The sequence below is a fragment of the Pezoporus occidentalis genome, unplaced genomic scaffold, assembly GCF_034315485.1.
Source record: "Pezoporus occidentalis ecotype Australia unplaced genomic scaffold, CSIRO_AGI_Poc_V1 ctg83, whole genome shotgun sequence".
Classification (NCBI taxonomy): Eukaryota; Metazoa; Chordata; class Aves; order Psittaciformes; family Psittacidae; genus Pezoporus; species Pezoporus occidentalis.
Genome location: NW_026916192.1, coordinates 1,488,912 through 1,508,456, shown reverse-complemented (window position 1 = coordinate 1,508,456; position 19,545 = coordinate 1,488,912). Strand labels below are relative to the sequence as shown.

Genomic DNA, 19,545 nt, shown 5'->3' with positions numbered 1-19,545 from the left:
GGGGGCGGGCGCTTGATTGCTCTCAGCCCAGCACCACTCACTGGGAGTGAGTGAACAAGCTGTCTGGCTAGGGTTTAAACCACGACAGTTTTTTTTGGTGCCCAACGTGGGGCACGAGGGGTTGAGATAACGACAGATCTGACCAGATCGGTAATCACTCGTCACAATACTGATTCATGGATGGTGGCAAATGCCCTGTGGGGGTGGTTGAAGCAATGGAAGCAGAGCAACTGGCAACACAGAGGTAGAGGTAAACCCATCTGGGCTGCTGCACTGTGGAAAGATATTGCTGCCAGGGTGCAGAACCTGGTGGTGAAGGTACGTCATGTAGATGCCCATGTACCCAAGAGTCGGGCCACTGAGGAACACCAGAACAACCAACAAGTGGATAAAGCAGCCAAGATTGAAGTGGCTCAGATGGACTTAGATTGGCAACATAAAGGTGAATTATTTTTGGCCCGGTGCGCCCATGACACTTCAGGCCATCAGGGCAGAGATGCAACATATAGATGGGCCCGTGACCGAGGGGTGGACTTAACAATGGACACTATTGCCCAGGTTATTCGTGAGCATGAAACATGTGCTGCAATTAAACAAGCCAAACGGTTAAAGCCTCTTTGGTATGGAGGACGATGGTTGAAGTATAAACACGGGGAGGCCTGGCAGATTGACTGTATCACACTGCCACCAACCCGCCAAGGCAAGCGCCATGTGCTTACCGTGGTGGAAGCAACCACCCGATGGCTGGAAACATACGCTGTGCCCCATGCCACTGCTCGGAACACCATCCTGGGCCTTGAGAAACAGATTTTGTGGCGACACGGCACCCCAGAGAGAATTGAGTCAGACAATGGGACTCATTTCCGGAATAACCTTCTAGATCTTTGGGCCAAAGAGCATGGCATGGAGTGGGTATATCACATCCCCTACCATGCACTAGCTTCCGGGAAAATCGAAGGGTACAATGGGCTGTTAAAAACTACACTGAGAGCAATGGGTGGGGGAACTTCCAAGTATTGGGATACACACTTACCAAAGGCCACCTGGTTGGTCAACACCAGAGGATCTGTCAACAGGGCTGGCCCAGCCCAGTCAGAACTTTTACATATTGTAGAGGGGGACAAAGTTCCCGTGGTGCATATGAAGAATTTGCTGGGGAAGACAGTCTGGGTTATTCCCGCTTCAGGTAAAGGCAAACCCACTCGTGGGGTTGCTTTTGCTCAGGGACCTGGATATACTTGGTGGGTAATGCAGGAAGATGGGAAAGTCCGATGTATACCTCAAGGGGATTTGATTTAGGGGAAAACAGCCAATGAACTTAATTGTATGCTGTTGCCCGCTGTGTAATACTTCTGTAGCCCATCAACTAGATGTCTTCAGGTCACCAGCGACTGGCCCTGACTTCCCTCCAACCATCATCCCAACAGAGAATGAACTTTGATAGAACCTGATGAGTTCTGCAGTAAAGGAACGACCAGCATCAGCAGGCAACGATCCAATACTGCACACAGCCTTTCCTGCCCTGAAAGATTGTTACAAGAGATGGAACCTGACATCATGGACCGAATGGACTCGGCAGCATTATAGGGATTCGTCCATGCACTAAGAAAAAGATCTCTTTCTCTTGGTCTGTGTGTATATGTATGTTGTCCTGGGTTCAGCAGTAGCAGTCATTTTTCTCCTTGGTAGCTGGTGCAGTGCAGTGTTTTGACTTCCAGCCTGGGAACAGAGCTGATAACAACGATGTTTTGGTTTGGCCAAGGACTTTGTGAGCCTCATACTCTGCCAGGGAGGAGGGGAAGGCGGGAGGAAGCAGAGACGGGACGCCTGACCCAAGCTAGCCAAAGAGGTATTCCATACCGCAGCACGTCATGCCCAGGATGTAACTGGGAGTTAGCCGGAAGGGCTGAGACTGCGGGGTTGGAGGAGGTATGGGTCGGTGCTTGATCGGGCTGGGGGGGTGAGTTACCGGTTGGCTGGTGGTGAGGTGACGTATACTCTTCCCTTGTTATTTCCTTTATCATTGTTATTATTGGTAGTAGCAGTAGTGATCTGTGTTATACCTTAGTTACTGTTTTTATCTCAACCCGTGGGAGTTGCATTCTTTTCGATTTTCCTCTCCGTCCCTCCAGGAGTAGGGGGAGGGAAAGAAGGGCGGAGTGAGTGAACAAGTTACCTGACTGGGTTTAAACCACGAGAGATGTATATACACCTGGGAGAGCGATGGTATATTGAAAATGTGGGATCTGAGCATGACGAGAATGGTATGGAATAAGGGGTGGATAATGTCCTGGGTTCAACAGTAGCAGTCATTTTTCTCCTTCTTGGTAGCTGGTGCAGTGCTGTGTTTTGACTTCCAGCCTGGGAACAGTGCTGATAATACCGATGTTTTTGGTTGTTGCTAAGTGAAGTTTACCCTGACCAAGGACTTTGTGAGGCTCATGCTCTGCCAGGGAGGAGGGGAAGGCGGGAGGAAGCAGAGATGGGACGCCTGACCCAGACTAGCCAAAGACGTATTCCATATCGCAGCACGTCACGCCCAGGGCGGGGGTAACTGGGAGTTACCCGGAAGGACACGGGGTCTTCTGGGTGGGGCTCATTTCTCAGCGGGTGGTATTGTATTCTCTTCCCTTGTTATTTTCTCTTACCATTGCTGTCGGTGGTGGTAGCGGTGGTGATTTGTGTTGTACATGGGTTGCTGGACTGTTCTTGTCTCAACCCGTGGGAGTTGCACTCTTTTGATCCTCCTCCCCGTTCCTCCGGGAGTGGGGAAGGGGAGAGCCCCGGGTAGGGGGGGTGGGGGGGTTGGGCAGCGGGGGGCCTCACTTGCTTCCACCCCAGCACCACTCACTTGGAGTGAGTGAACAAGCTGTCTGGCTAGGGTTTAAACAACTACAGCCTGTTCAGGGCGCTGGCTGACAGAATACCTTGGGAAACATTACTGAAGGACAAAGGGGTTCAGGAAGGCTGGATGCTCTTCAAGACTTAAAGCCTCAAGGCATAGGAGCAGGCGGTCCCTATGTGCCACAAATCAACCAGCGGGGAAGAAACAAGCCTGGCTCAACAGGGAGATGTTGCTGGAACTCAGGGAAGAAGAGGCTTTATCCCCTGTGGAAGAAGGGACTGTCACCCCAGGAGAAGTACAGGGATGTTGTTAGGTCTGTAGGGAGAAAAGTAGAAAGGCACAGATGGAAACTAAATCTGGCCACTGCCATAAAAGCTAATGAAAAGTACTTTTACAGATATATTAGCAATGGAAGGAGGGCCAAGGAGAACCTCCATTCTCTGTTGGATACTAGGGGCAACCTAGTGACTGAGGATGGCAGAAAGGCTGTGGTGGTTAATGCTGCCTTTGCCTCAGGCTTAATAGTCACAGCAGCCATCCTCAGGGTACTCGCTTCCCTGAGCCGGATGGCAGTGATGAAGAGCTGACTGGAGTCCCCATAACGCAGGAAGAAATGGTTAGCGACCTCCTGCTCCTCTTAGATGTACACAAATCTGTGGGTCAGGAGTACCCACGGGAGCTGGCAGAGGAGCTTGCCAAGCCACTCTCCATCATCTGTCAGCAGTCCTGGTCCAGTGGGCAGGTCCCAAAGGACTGGAGACTGGCCAGCGAGACACCCCTCTATAAAAAAGGGCAGGAAGGAAAACCACTTGCTTCTCCATACTGAATGACTGCAGAATGTCTTCTATTAAGAAATAAAAAAGGAAAGTCAGGAGTCCCTGCCCACATGTAAACTACTTCTAAATGTCAAGAGAACAAATCCACCCCTCTGTCCCACAGCAGTAAAAGAAGACGATTCTGGGAAGGATAGAGGACAGGAACCATGTGGTGCTACAGCTGCTCAGGAAGTGAGAGCTTTCTGGCTCCTCCCCTGGTTCTGCAAGTCAGGTCATTGATGCCTGCAGCGTGCATAGGACTCCTCCTGTAAAGAAAACACAAGGATTTCTTTTTGGTCTCCAGTTTGGCCAGGACCATGGTCTATATTTGACTTATACTAGGTCTGTATTCAACTTCTAGTAGGTCTGTACTGGGGGGCTGCTGCCCCTGGGATGTGTCAGAGCCTCCTCCCACCAACTAAGCCTCTGTTCTCACCTAGAAGCAGGCATCTTGTGTGGTGAGGCTTGGAGAAGGAAGATCCACTTGCACCTGGAAGAGACTGATCACAGTGGAGCCTCATCAGTTTCCTCCATTGACATTCCACCTGCACGTTTCTAGGAGAATGGGTCACAGAAACCTGCCACCAAACAACGAGCGAAAGGGCCTCTCGGGCGAAAATGTTGGGGTCAAAAAGCACTCAGTGTAGACTACGGACAAGAAAGAGCAAGATGAAACACTTCCTGACACTGGACTCCTGAGAGTCCAGTATGTGTGTATAGGGACAGCAGGGTAAGAAGGGTGGTACTGGAGTTAATGTGCATTTGTGAAGGCAAATGAGGTGCCAGAAGAGAAGGAAAACACAAAAGGGTGTGTCCGAGGGGAGAGCGGGATAGGGAAGGGAACAAGCAGAGGACCCCAAACTGCTGCCTGTGGAGACGTGTGGTGCTCCAGAAGACTGTGAGGCTTAGCGTGGGCAGGGAAAGCCTGTTTCACCTCCTCAAGAGACTTCTTGAGTTCAGCATTGAATTCCTTCAGCTCAGTGTTGGCAAGTTTCAGCCTTGCAACTTCTTGCTGCAAACTTTCCAGCTGTTGCAACAGGAGCTTCTTCTCCAAGAGCCACGATTGCTGCACTCCTTCTGCAATAGCCTGCTGGGTATTCAGAGAGGAGGTTACGTGAGCTGGTGCCACACAAAGGTTAGAACGTGCTAAGTCCCTTCTTCCCCTCCAGCCCAACACAACAAAATCTCTTCCCAGGGGCCCTCCTCCACATCACCTTGGAGAAATCCACACGCATTTTCTTTCAACCATTTTTGGCACATGCCAAGTCCTAACCACAACATGTTGCCCAAGGTTGCTTAGACAGGAGAGGGCCAAGTACCCACCCCCAACTTTTGGACTTGAGTTCATTTGAACAACAAGCTCTGTAGTTCTTTCAGTACCTGTGGGCTTGACAGAAACCATTCTAGCAAGTGAATGGGCTCTGGCCGGAGCTATGCAGACAGGCAAGCCTGCTAGCTGCAGTCGTGGCCTCTTTTGGCCAAGCAGGTCATAGTTTGATGGGACCATCCAAACCTTTGTTGAACTGAATCTGTGGCTGCATTTACTGTCCCAGCATAGTCCTGTGACTTTTCATGTGCCTTCAAGTTTCTTGACGGGAAACATCATTAGAATCCTTTATAGATGTTTTACTTGACTGATGAGCGGTCACAGTGCCTACCTGGTGATGAAACCTGTCTGTGTCTCTCTTCTTCACTACTTTCTCAAGCAGATCACCACACAGCGATGACATGTTGCTTTCCTCTGTCTGCTTGAGGAACTTCAAATTGTTCTCCTTCAGTCTTTGTCTCATTTTCTCAAGATTCTGCTCTAGAGTCCTGGCCTGTTTGCCTGCTAACTCCTTCTGCTTTTGAAGGTCCTGTACATGTCTTTGTAAAGACATTATCTCCTTCTCTCGGGTGCCTAGAGAAGACTCCGTGTGTTGTAGTTTTTGCTGTATGGTTTTAATCATCACCACTGCCTCGTTCTTTTGCTGTTGAAGCTTCAAGACAGTCTCCTCCAGAGCCCTTATCTTCTTTTCTCTCTTTTTCAGAGTCCGTTCTGTTGCTTGCAGTTTTTCTTGCTCAGCTCCGTGCTGCTTCTCCTTTTCCTTGCATGCCTCACATTGCTTTCTAAGGGATACAGTTTCTTGATCTCTTTCCTTTAGTGCCACTTCAACTGCCACTTCAAGCAGAATTTTCTTGTGCTGTTCAGAGTCTTTTTCTTGGTTTTGGAAGGTCTCAATCACTTCCTTCTGAGATTCGATCACAAAATCCTTTTCTTTCAGTTCTGCCTTAGCGTATTCTAAGTCTTTGCGCAAGACATTCATCTGTTCTTCTGTTTTCTCCTCATAGCTCCTTGTTTGTTGCCTTTGGATGGCTAGGAGTCTGTCCTTTTCTTTTAAGGTTTCTAAGGTCTGTTCCACATGCGCACGGAGAGCCCTTAACAGCATTTCCGTGGCCTCTCCGGCTTCCTGGTTTTGCTTTTGTAGTGACTCCGGGTTTTGATCCGTTACGTCATTAATAACCTGGCTGGGAGCAGTTTCATGCATTTCTCTCTGCTTTTCCGGCGTTCTTGTCTGTTCTTGGCACAACGTTTCTCCCTCCCTCTCTGACAGCATGGTGATCATGTAAGTGAGAGTCTCCTGCAAAGCTTTTGCCTTCGCTGCTTGCAGCCTGTCCCGTTCATGCTGTAAAACAGGGAGAAAAAGGTTCAATAATTCCATCTGTATGTGTTTGGTTTTCATACGAGATTTCAACTCCTGCTCCGGTGGCAGTCAGGGGCTGCCTGCTCTCTCCCTGCCTCTCGGGATCCTGCAGACCTTTCCTGTGCCACCCTTCTCATTCTGTCCCAGCTTACTCTGGGGACTGTTCCATATCCTTCAAGCCCAAGGATACTTCCTCTATCAGCCATGAAAGAACGAAAGGAAGGAACAAAGTTTGCTTGGCTGCAGTCCCCAGCACTGTTAGGAGTCTTCTTCATGGTAGGCAGGAGTCTGGTAAGATCCCACCTCTTTGGTACCATGCCTTGGGGACCACCCAGCCTTTTGTTGAACTGAATCTGTGGCTGCATTTACTGTTCCAGCATAGTCCTATGACTTTTCATGTGCCTTCAAGTACAAGCCATTGGCTCTGCTGCCTGGCCTAGCAAGATGTGGCCTATGAGAGGGGCCTGCTGCCAGTTCTCACGCTCAGGCTATTACTCTTCTAAAGCCAAGCCACAAAGCTTGCTTGAAGAAGTCAGAAGCATATTGTTTCCTACCAGGGCTTGCAGGAGCTTGTTTACTTCCACTTCGTGATCAGTTTCCAGAAGCTTGAGAGTCTCGTCATGCTGCTGTTCTGCCTGCGAGAGCTGTTCTGCCATGGTCTTCCTTTCCTGCTGCATGAGATATCTCTCAGCTTCCAGCTTCCATCTAAGGCACTTCACTTCCCCTGCAAACACAACAAATGGGAGGATTCAGAGTCTACACAAGGGGTTCTGGCATTACTAACCTAAAGCCATTTGAAGGTCAGTGGAGGAGGGAACTCTTTCCAGCTCCTTCACTTAGAAGCACTGCAGAAAGCCCGCTGGTCATGGGGGTCATGGGAAGCAAAGCACATGAGGCTCTCACCTTGTATCAGTTCATTGGCCTGTGTGACTGTTTGAAGTTGGATTTCCAGCTGGCTCCTGGTGATCTCCAACTGCAATATGTGCCGCTGAGCCTCAGATAGGCTGTTCTCCAGGGTCTCGTTCACTGACCTTCAAGTTGTGAATACAGAGAGAAATGAGTTTCTTGCTCCTGACACCCACAGGAAGTCACTCCAGTAAGAAGTGCCCTCCAGATTTTCAGCATGAGCCTCTAGACCTGAATTCTGAACATCCTGTGTCGAACAACTTACTAAGGAGAGGTCTATGTTCAAACACACAAACCAAGAAACCAAAACCAGAAAGAAGCTTCTGGTTTCAGTAAAGATCTCTATGGATGAGTTATTACTCAATGCAGAGCCAAGGTACCAGATACTGAAGAATTATATTGGCTTGCTTTGGACTTCACACAGGAATGTGCAAGGGGGCATAAACATGAGCCGAAGGCTCAGGAGACTTTTGTGAGCTGTAGCTGTCAGAAAAATAATGTTCAAATCACAGTGTACTCCTTGCTTATGTTTTTTTTTTTTTCTCAAGATTCTTCCATTTTCTGTCCATGGAAGGTGAAAATATCTGAAAAGCTCACAGGATGCAATAAATCCTCAAGTAACGATTCCCACCTCTGTAATTACAGACCTTCAGTACCATCCTGCCTAGGGTCTCCTCCCTGCCTTTACCTGGCCTGTGTCAGCTGCTCTGAAAGGCCTTGTCTGTCCTGCTCCAAGGCTGGCAGTTGCACCTCTAGGGCAGCCACCTTGCGCACCAGCAATTCCTTCTTGCTGGACATCCTGGCCAGAGTGTGCACTTGGCCAGAGGACTCTTGGGGCAGCTGCTCCAGATCAAGCTTGGTCGAATCTTGCTGGTGGGAAACCTGAAAACAGAGCAAAATACAGTTGTGTGCAGAGGCAGCGGTGCAACTTCTGAAGCAGCGCGCTGAGTAATAACTCCTGTACTGGGGGCTGAAAGTTTCAGGGCCTCTGCTGAGTAGTGCTCTAATACCCTGGGCTGGCAAAAGGCACTGGCACCATTAATGTGAAAGTGATGGGTAAAGCCATACTGGGTTGCCTGGGACCAGACAGCTCCTTCAGGACAAACACATAGAAAGGTTGAGCAAAAGCAACTTTGCTCGCTGAAGAAAATAAAATGACACACAAATTCTACTTCTAGAAAAGAAAACAACATCAAAGTGTCACTTCCTTCAGAGTGTAAAGCAGTTGGATGCAACGAAGGAAACAACTTGGCAGGGAAACAGCCCTTGTGGGCCTTCAGAGGGGCTTCAGTTCTTGTGGGAATTCAGAGCTACACAGTTTGTTTCTTTTGCCACACGGGAGAGTAGTAGCCCCACTCAGATTCATGGACAACACACTCACCTCTTTGCAGCTAATCAAAATCCAAAACAGAGGTCAACACAGACAGGCAGGTTAAAAGAATCCACAGAAGCAGAAGACAACTGAGAGAAGTGCACAACGGCTCTGCAAGCCATCAACACGTTTCCAAGAAGTAACCAAAGCCTTGCGACCTCCAGCACTACCAAGCGTCTCCTTGACAAAACCACGGCAGAATCCATCAGATGCAGCTTCACTGAGCCAAGCAGCCAAATGCCCACCCAGAGAGCTCTGGGACTTGTATCCTCTGTAGGAGGTCTGGCTTGGACAGGAAAATCCTCGACTTCAAGGAGCAGCTCCGCATCCCCTGTGTGTCTCTGACGTGCTCCCAGTTCAGCTCTCCCAATCGCAACGTGGTGGGGATCAACTACCCAAAGAGCCTGTGTGCTCTGACCACCATTTTTCAAGGAGAAGAACATTTTCCCTGCCTTCAGCTGCCAGAAACAGCACCTGGGATGATCTGGCTGTCACATCTCCCTCTCCCATAAGGTGACTGTACCTTCTTCAGTGCCTCCGTAAGCTCATGATCGTCCTGCATCAGCTGATTCCTGTGAAGGAGCAATTTCTCCAATTAAGTTTTTCCTGTGAAAACGTTCTCCTTTCTAAAACTAAGATACAAGCTATGTCAAAGATACGGCAGTTGGAATGATTTCCAACAGCTTTCTATGTACACTTAAAGAATGTGGGAATTTTCTGATTAGAGCTGCAGCACTCTTTGCCAGGAGCTGTGCTGTGTGTCAGTAGGGAGCCAGACCTGCCCAGGTGCTCCCTTCACCTTTCTATGCTACTCATGATAAGCGTGCCAAAGTTGTTATCTTTATGGTGGGCCTCCTTAAGCCCAGCAGTGCTCAGCCCTGCCCAGAGAAAGCTTTAAAACTCACAGGTGCCCATGGTCACGATGCACTCTCTCCAGTGCCTGCTGCTGCTCCACCTTTTCCTTCAGCTGCAGTTCAGTCTCATGCTGAGGCAGACTGCAGGTTTCTTGCTTCTGTGTTAAATTTTGCTGTAGGTCCTCCTTGATTTTCCTAAGCTTGGCACAGTCACTGCAGAGACAAGGCTTAGTCAGCAGAGAAAGAGAAAAAGCAGCAGAGCACACAGCTGGGGAGACTGGCAAGGCAGCGAACACGAATGGCAAAGCTAGAAAGAAACCAGCTCAGCTGGCTAAGGAAAGGGAAAGTTTCAAGCTAACTGAGGCATTAGCAGCTGAGCCTGTTCCGTTATTAGAAGGTTTTGCTGTAGGTCCTCCTTGATTTTCCTAAGCTTGGCACAGTCACGGCAGAGACAAGGCTTAGTCAGAAGAATGAAGAGGCCTGAACAGTCACGAATCCCATTTTCATCATGCCAGGATGGAGCTGTGGGCAGCACAGTAAGGAAAAACTTCCTCTTCCCCTCACAAGATAACTGAAGAGGGAAGATGTAAGGAAGGCAGGCATTTGCCTTCATTCACTGAGAAGCAGTGGCTAGGAAAGGGCACCTAAAGAACAAGCACTCCGAGAATCAGCATGTCGAGAGGGAGGCCTCTTGTATTCCAACAGCACGCTGAATCTCCTGGTCCTGCCTCAGCATTCACAGTAGAGCATGAAAAGCTGTGACAGAGGGATGCTAAAGTGCCAAACAGGCATACACGAGGTAGGGCAGGTGATTTCTTTGCCCATAACACCTCTGAACTCTTAGAATTGGAAGCAGATTGCTTCTAGAACACAGGAGGAGGAGGAAACACTCACCTTCTGGGTGCATCTGTCAGAGCCTGCAGGTGCTGCTGCTCCCTGGATGACCTGCATTCCTCCTCCAATTGCTCAAGTCTTTGATGCAGCCTCTTGCACTCCTCTTCCTGCTGTCTGCACTTGTGCTGCAGCATGCTGATGGTGTCCTTGGCATAAAGCTTTTCTCCTAGGGCCTGCAAGCGATAGGCAGGGAAGGAGCATAAACAAGCAATCTAGAGCCATTCTTCACTGCAGTGAGCAGGGAAGATGGCTCCAGATACGTGCGAGAAGAAGCAAGCAGAGAGAAGGCCAAAGGTCTGATGATGTGGTGGAGGTCAAGGAGAAAAAACAGCAGAGCACAGAGTTGATGAGACTGGCAAGGCAGTGCAAGACCAAGAATGGGAAGGCTAGAAAGAAACCAGCTCATTCTTCTCCAAAGACAACCACAGAACGGAACAGGCAGTGTAGCCCTGTCCTGAGACCTGGGTCAAGCTTTACTGCTTCAGCAATAAAGCACGCTTTCACGCTGACAGAGAGCAGATTTAGATTAGACATTAGGAAGAAGTTCTACCCTGTGACCATGGTGAGGCCCTGACGCAGGTCGCCCAGAGAAGCTTGGACAGGGCTTGGAGCAAGCTGCTCTAGTGGAAGGTGTCCCTGCTCGTGGCAGGGGTTGGAACTGGAGGAGCTTTAAGGTCCCTTCTAACCCAAAACGCTCTGGGATTCTAAGATCCTTGATGGGATTTTTCTGGCCTGCTGTCTTTAGTTGGCAGCCCGCACGCTCACCCCTCGTACTTCCAGCTGCTTCTCTAACGCTTCGCACTGCTTCCAGTACTTCAGTACCTGGATAGGTACATGGAGTGGGGGGGAGCTTGTACCAGACACGGCTCCTTCTGCAGCAGCTTTTCCCCACGCCCCAGCACTGCCCATTTCCCCCCCCTGCACAGGTCCCTCCTCGCCGCCGCTCGACCCCTCCCGCGCTTCCAGCCCCTGCTCGGTACCGCACGACGGCGCTCGCAGCCCCGCGTGTGCGCGGAGGTGCGGGACAGGCGGAGCGAGCGGCTCCACAGGCGGCAGCGGCGGGGCCAGCAGCTGTGCCTGGGCTGCCCCCCGCTCTCACCTTCGCCGTCGACTTTGCCCAGACTAGTCTGTAGGGGGATTCACTCACTCAAATGCCACCCATTTTACTGGGAGATGACTAGGAGTTTGTGGTAGCTTCAGTCACAGCTGGGCCACGGCCTGCATGCATCCTGGTTAGACATGACCAAGAGGTGCCTGATGAACCGAGAGCTGTGCTGCAAGCAGGTGCCAGCAGGTGGTATGCTCACAGCAGAGCAGACCTGTTGAACTCCCTGACAGAGGCTGTTGTAAATACAGCAGGTTTAGATGGGGTCAGGAGGAGGCGCTGGAAGTTCTCACCAGCTGGAAAAGGGAGGGATCCTGGGGATCCTGAGCCTGGGGAGGGATCATGCAAGCCTACCCCTCTCAGGCTTTCTTCTCTCGCTGTGCTCTCACAGGCACTCTTACATACAGGACACTAGCCCACACATGTAAGCCATGCAGCTGCCCTCACATGACCAGTGTTTTCCCACTTCTCCATTTACAGGGACTCCAAAACTCACTTATGGACAGTTTGATAAGTACAGTGCAGTTCTCGCTTCTTTTTTGGACTGACAGCAGAAAACAGGCATTCAACAGCAAAACCAACAGAATAGCTTGCATTTCCCACTAGGAGCTCAAACTTCTGCCTATGACTGCCACATGAGTAGGAGCTCAAATCTAGTACGGAAAGCAAGCACATATAGATGGAATTATTGAACCTTTTCCTCTCTTCTGGTTTGCAGCATGAACAGGACAGGCTGCAAGCAGTTAAACAAACACTGGCATGGGAGAAAAATCTTCTTCAGGAATCAGTGACAGCCTCTGAAACCCCCGCAAATACAGCAACAGGCAGGAATACTGCCTCGAGCAAGAGCTGCAAACAACACTGTCTGCCTTAAAAATTAAAAATGAGGAAGTGGAAATGCAGAGGGAGAAAATGCAGATGCTGCAGAAAGAGGCAGTACAGGCAAAAGTCTCTCACTCGTGACTGCCACCCTGTCAGAGTAGGAGGGACAAATGAAGTTGTACTGGGAACAGATGAGAATGCTGGAAAAGCAAACAGAAATGCGTGAAACTACTCTCAGTCAGGTTATTAAGGGATTTAACAGAGAAAACCAGAAGATGGCATCCCAGGAAAAAAGACACAAGACCTGGAAAAGCAGTGAGAACTGCTGGGAACTTGTGTTGGCAAGGTCAGCAAAGAGCTGGAGGAGAGAGACCAGGAGATCAAATTCCAGTAGGTGGTGGAGCCACCCAGCCGCTTGCTGGGACCCTGACAGTAATTCCCTCTGGAGATCGAGTCTGACATGGTGCTTAAGACGGAAGCAGACACTTGGAGATCTTATGGAGCAGTACTTCAGGAAGTTAGGAAAAGTTGAGGCAGCGTAAAATGGGGCACTCACCCAGCAGCAGTGCTATATGTGGAAGGGCATCATGTTTATAGATTTTAGGTTTTGTCTCATTTGACAGGAATTTATAGCTCTAAATAAACCTCCCTCCTCATCTTCTGATCAATAAGCTGGAGGTCAGTCAGCCATTTCATACAAAGCAGGTTTTCAGACCTCATTCCCTATCCCCTGTTTTGCAATCACTGCTTCACAAGATGCTATCCCCAGTCCTCAGTATTTTGGCTTTTGCCTAGATTTTTAACGATCCTTCAGCTATGTTAAAATACATGAAGCTGAATGCATCTCAGTTTAGCCTTCCACTGTATTTGGGACGATTATCTAGACAGTTTTCATAGTCAAGAGAGAAACACAAGATACAAACTAGAACTGCAGAAAGTCACACTTAACAATGATCTGGCAAATCCTTCATCACCTTGCATCAGCTTGCAGCTACGTGCAAGGGAAAATGTTTTCCACACAAACCAGGGTTCAGGACTCCCTGCAATTGTCTGTTTGGAAAGTGCCACAGCTCCTGTAGGCATAATCTTAGGATCTGGAGAACAGAGTGCAATGCACTCCCAAGGAGCAGGGACCCAGGTAGTCCTTCCCTTTCAAATCCCTACGCACACTGTGTGAGGAGCTGCATTTACAGAATGGGCCAAGAAGGACAAGTGGGCTGTGTGAACCAAGTCCGATAGAGTGATGGAGCTCTCAAAGATATTAAATTCTTAAAAGTGTTGTGAAACCTGGAAGCTGGGTAGATGAAAAGTGGGAACTCAACATTTAGCTGGTTTTGTGGCCTACTGCCAAGTTAGTCAATACCCCCATAGGGCAGAACCAGACATGGCTCACTGCCTTTTGCCCATCAGGAAGGTGGGCAATATGCAAGGATAAAAGGATGGCATGTCTGGGAGGGACACAGCATGGAGTCGTTATAACTCAGTGAAAAGATGCTTTATTTTGATGGGAATATCAAAACTACAACTGACATGAGAGGAAGGACCATTAGATCAAAATCAGGAGGACTGGCTTTTGGATCTACCTTATTTGTGAAATATGTGAAATCACCAAACTCTTCTATCCTTCAGTTTCCCCATCAAAACAAGGTAAAGCATTCAGAGCTCCTCACGTAGAAAGGGCTGCAGGTTATTTAGGAAAGTAATCTGGTGTTTCTGATACTAGTCAGGTTGGGCAATGCTTCAGCGTGCACAAATCACGCTAAAAAGTCTTGTGTCGTTTCCCTTTTTCTTGTCTCAGAAATAAAAACATCAGTGCAGGATGAGAGAAGGGTCCCATTAATGCCTGTCAATCCAGCCCAATGCCTCATTTCCCAAAGGCTCATCGAGAACAACAGATCAAATTTGCAGCTTGTGAAAGACCCGCTTGCTCTACGCTCTTCTATGGCAAAAGCAGCAGGACAGCCTTGACACCTCAGTACCACCAGCTTCAACCACCAGCCCTCTTGTGCTGTGGGGTAGGCAGCTCTTGACAATTTTACACCTAGTTTAAAACAAAGGCCAGTGTTCAGCAGCCTCTGGAGGACAGGCTGTGTTGGGGTGCTGGACGTGGAGGCTGTTGCCTGCAGGGTGCACTGCCGCCCCATGCTCACTGCCCATCCCGCCGGGCATCCCCAACCTCCTCCTCCAGCTGGGCCTACATGGATTTTCTCTTAAAGCATAGCAATAAATATGCCAAAATACACGGACTGCAGGCACGGCCGTGTGCTGTTTGTGACAAATTAAACTTAACTGAGCGCCGCGTTACCAGCTCAGCCCTTCAGTCACCAGAGGACAAAGTGAAGCCACTGTTCCAGCTCTCTGGAAAAAGAACAAGCTGAATTATACTGGAATATTTTAATGTATGTGTCCAGGGGACTGTGTGACAGATCTCAGCTGTTGATCTTGCAGTTTGTCCTGTTTAAATGTGAAGTTCATCGAAGGCTAAGGTAGAGGTCGTATTGCCACTTGAAAAGGCATCCTCTGGAGTGTTGAGCCTGTGGAGCTGTTTCACATGAGGCAAAGTATGACTCATGCTAATGAAAAGGGTAAAGAAGATTTTTTTAAAGAAATATATCGCAGTTAAATTAGTTCAGACAGCATGACATCAGAGAGTAATTAAATAGGTTTGTTGGAATTCCGTTTCCAATTCCTGAGTTCAGGTTTGTAAAAGATTTCTGAGCACCTGCAGGTCTCTGTGTGTGAAATATTTTCACTGGAAAGGATTCAAAATGTTAAAAAAACCTTTTAACACAGAGGCAGCATTACGCCATTCTTCCTTCTTGGAAAAAAAAGCCCTTGGATTTAAACAGGACTCCTTCAAGTTTTCAGTCAGTTTTACAGAAGAAAACGAGGTGGTAAACTTTCTCTTTTCAAGAACTAGTTCTTTATAGCTGCTCACTGAAATCAGGGGAGACTGTGTCTGAATACATGAGCACTTCCACTATGGGACTGGATACAAGTATTGAACAACAGGATTTGAAATGTTTTCATCTCAAACGAAAACCATTTTTGCTGACTTTGGTTTTTAATTTCTTTCATGTTTTCTTCTGCCAAACTGGAGGAACCTTTTCTGATTTTTTCTTTAGTGGCATTCAGAGGAAGACCAGAGGATGAAAATCCTGCATTTTCTCACTTTACTGCTTTGGCATTTGACTTGGCTGTCTCTGGATCTAGTTCCTGGAGCACTGAGTAATTCTGAAATAGGCCAGAGTAATCCAGGATCTAAACTAGGCTTTTTAAAAGCAGAAGGAAAAGAGAGGAATCCCTCAGCACGGGCAGGTTCACTGAGGACTGCAAGCCATGGATATAGTACTGGGACCTCAAAGGCTAGGACTAAAAGCAGTGCTGTTCAGGCTGGAGCTCTGCTGGCCAAGAATGATGAATCAAAGAAGGTTCTCTCAAGAACAGCAGCCACGGAGGGCAAGGTAGGACATCTCCCCAGCAGACCTGCTGGAGTAAGGACAGTGACTCCAAAGGTTCAGAATCTTAGCAGCAAGGTGGCTTTGAAAAAACCTGGCACAAGCAGTACTGACACTGATGCTTTCAAAACCAAAAAGACTAAAGAGCCTGTAACCCAGAGGGAAGCCAAGGAAACTTTCCGACATCCCCCTATAACGCCACATGAATACATGCTCTCTTTGTACAGGACTCTCTCAGATGCAGAAAGAAAAGGTGTTAATGGAAGTGTAAAACTGGAGGCTGGACTTGCCAATACAATAACCAGCTTTATTGACAAAGGACAAGGTAAGAAAGGAGCTCGTGTGTATGTGTTTATACAGAGAGAGGAATATGAGTGTGTTTATACATGTGGAGAGTTTTAGAAAATAATCATCCTTCTTTAAAGTCAGATAGCTCTTTCTAATGGAAATCGTACAACTTTGCTGCAGATTTTGTCCTCCTGCCTTATCTTGGAAAATGCAGTTAGAGGTAGAGCTCGATGGCTTGTGTGGCAGCCAAACAAAACATTTGGAAAATATTTTAGATGCATATTGTTGAAAACCAATCCATCTTTGCATACTTAGGTGTTTAAAAACCTTTTACATTTATATCCTATTTACTCTGCATAACTAACTCCTGGAAGCTGCTAACATTAGATTTATTGTAAGTATGTCTAAAAACACAGGATATACTAAGAACAGGACTACTCTGTGAAGAAAACCCACAGGTTCCAGTATTGATGGGTCAGCCTGATTTGTTCAAGGTAGAATTGTGAGGCACTACACAGGCGTCATTATAGCATAGGGTGGGTGTATCTGTACTAGCTTGAAGCTCATGCTTTCAGGTGCCACCAGCCTTCTCTCCACCAAAGCCCACAGCTGAGCACAGACTAACAGGAGTTGCAACTTCTGGGACTCCACAATTGGGGTTCAACATTCAAGCTTCTTTTGAAACTCGGACTAGTGTCTGCCTTCACACCAGAAATAACCAGGCTCCCAAAGAATTATGTTCACCTGACCACTGTGGTTGGGGAGCCCCACGTTGCTTCCAGTATGAGTTTTGTCGTGTATTTAAGGAAGCAACACAGGCTACAGCTGATAAGGTGGATGGTGATGGAAACTCAGCCAGGAATGGATTTGTTTGCCATTCAGTTATGAATAGCTTGTTTGCTGGGAAGGGATGATACACTTCTCACAGGTACTGCATTCAGGTTCTTGGCTCACCAATGGAAGGCATTGTTAATGCGCCGTCACTAAAACGTTGGCTCAGCTGTGTTCCTTGTTAGTGCTGCTCCAGAGCTTGAGCAAGCAAATGTACCGTCAGGTTAAAGGGAGGTGTGTTTCTCTGCCCAGTTTGAAGAAGTTGTGAATCATGTGGAGTTAAGTTAATACAGCAGTTATCCTTGTGTCTGGCAGTTCCTAGGGGATGTTGGGTTTAAAGGACTTATTCACTATTGTATCGTCTAAGGGTAGATTTGCTCATGCTTGGAACCAGTATGAGGCCTAGGCACCACTGAAGCTCTGTTCCAGTAATTTAAGTGGGATGGAAGTGGTGAATAGGCCCAGTGAGTGCTCAGCCCTGGAAAAGGACTATTTTTCAATTGGTCAGTTGCTACTTTGAAGCTAGGAAAGATGGTGAAAGAAATGAGATTTCTACTAAAAAACCTCAGAAACTCATTTCCCTCTTGAGTCACTGAATTCTTCTGGGTCCCTGCACAAAGCTGACTCCTTAGACCAAAACTGCTCTTTCTGTTTGGTGGGCTGATAATGGAAACTTCTAGGCTTATGAGCAAGCTTTAGGAAAACCATTAAGAAGTGAGTAACTGATGCTGATCTATGCTTGATATGCATTTAAACACGTGTGTGCTTTGCTTTTTTTAGACGAGCGAGCGCCAACTGTAAGAAAACAAAAATACATTTTTGACATCAGTGCATTAGAAAAAGATGGTTTGCTGGGAGCAGAGCTTCGAATATTGAGGAAAAAGCCCTCTGAAACATGGAAGCCTCATTCTTCTGGAAAAACTTCCCAAGTGAAATTATTCAGTTGCTCTACAAACAGACAAGGAGCAACCCTCCTGGACTCTCGGACTGTCAGTATCACAGATACACCAAAGTGGGAAGTGTTTGACATCTGGAAACTTTTCAGGAACTTTAAAAACTTTGTTAACTTGTGTTTTGAACTGGAAACTTTTGACAGGGGGAGAGCTGTTGATCTCAGGAGTGTGGGATTTAACAGAACAGGAAGACAGGTCAATGAAAAGGCTCTCTTCTTGGTATTTGGGAGGACAAAAAAAAGAGACTTATTCTTCAATGAAATCAAAGCTAGATCTGGCCAAGATGACAAAACTGTTTATGAGTACTTGTTCAATCAGAGGCGGAAGAGAAGAGCTCCTCTAGCAACACGCCAAGGGAAGAGGCCCACTAAGAATCTGAAGGCAAGGTGTAGCAGAAAAGCCCTCCATGTGAATTTTAAGGATATGGGCTGGGATGACTGGATAATAGCCCCGCTAGAGTATGAAGCATATCACTGCGAAGGGCTTTGTGAATTTCCCCTTCGATCCCATCTGGAGCCCACCAACCATGCAGTGATCCAAACATTAATGAACTCAATGGACCCAGAATCGACTCCCCCGACTTGCTGTGTCCCAACCAGGCTGAGTCCTATTAGCATTCTTTTCATTGACTCTGCAAACAACGTGGTCTACAAGCAGTATGAGGACATGGTAGTGGAGTCATGTGGCTGTAGGTAGCAGAACAGTTGCTCACATGGATATGTCATGAAAGATAATATGACACATTGAACATACACTCTCCTCAAGCAAGGTTAACTAGATTTCATACCTTTAGGGGAAGTATGTTTACAAGGATGTAGCAATAAATCCAGTGCTTCTATATGTCTCTCCACCATGGACATATTTCAGTAGCGTTTGGATGCTGGCATGTAGCTTGACATAAGGCTTGTGTTGGCAACATGAGACTGGCTCTAACTGAAGTCCATGATAGAGAAGATTATACCTCCACACCTCTAGACTGCCTTGACACTAAAAGCAGTACATATGGTATCAGTGAGCTGTGGATATGACCTGTTTGATTCCTTGAACGTTTTTGAGACTGGATTTATGTCTGAGTCCCACATGCTTTGTCCATTAAGAAATGTAAGAAAAGAGTCTTGATGTCTGCAAGAAAAGGTTGTGTTCTGGTGTGCTCCCATCTTGGTGTAAATAGTTACCCTGTAATATTATTTCTTTCTGAGCTCTTGAAACTACACATATATAAAAAAGGAGTCATTAGAGATGTTTAGTTTTAAGTTTTACATGGAGATAGATGATGCCAGAGGTATTTACTTCCATGTATATTTTCCTCCAAGCTACGTATCTTTCTTAAGTATCCACCTTTCCATTGTTATGTTATATATTACTATGTATAAGGTCCAAGTTGTTCTCAAATGCTCATAGTAAAATTGTTCCATTATGGCGTAAGATGTAATAAATTATTGACACAGTGCTACATTGTATCTAGCTGTTCAACTCTGCGTAATTATAATGCTATTAAGAAATTGGTTTTAATGTTTTTGTACAATAAATACAGGTGAAAGGGACTTTTCAGCGCAGCAGGATACCAGTGGTATGCAAAACATGTCCATGTATTTTGCTGCCACTGACAGAAAGAAACTGTGGAAACATTGGAAGAAAGGTCTGAAAGTATGGCATGGTTGACCTGGTGGGGAATGATGCTATCACTCAATATATCTGGGGCAAAAATGAGATATGCA

At 47.4% G+C, this 19,545-nt stretch overlaps 2 protein-coding genes across 2 annotated transcripts; one reads left to right on the top strand and one right to left on the bottom strand.

Annotated features, from left to right (window-relative positions):
• Window positions 1-2,501: 2,501 nt before the first annotated feature.
• Window positions 2,502-9,210, bottom strand: CEP250 (centrosomal protein 250). Its single transcript, XM_062604104.1, has 8 exons — window positions 9,146-9,210; window positions 7,939-8,132; window positions 7,248-7,375; window positions 6,899-7,068; window positions 5,319-6,326; window positions 4,595-4,750; window positions 4,097-4,205; window positions 2,502-2,554 (listed from the first exon to the last, which is right to left on the bottom strand). Exons 1-8 carry the CDS (start codon window positions 9,182-9,184, stop codon window positions 2,502-2,504), a joined length of 1,857 nt encoding a protein of 618 aa, XP_062460088.1. The 5' UTR covers window positions 9,185-9,210.
• Window positions 9,211-14,553: 5,343 nt separating this feature from the next.
• Window positions 14,554-18,803, top strand: GDF5 (growth differentiation factor 5). Its single transcript, XM_062604093.1, has 2 exons — window positions 14,554-16,080; window positions 17,655-18,803. Exons 1-2 carry the CDS (start codon window positions 15,447-15,449, stop codon window positions 18,521-18,523), a joined length of 1,503 nt encoding a protein of 500 aa, XP_062460077.1. The 5' UTR covers window positions 14,554-15,446; the 3' UTR covers window positions 18,524-18,803.
• Window positions 18,804-19,545: the final 742 nt, after the last annotated feature.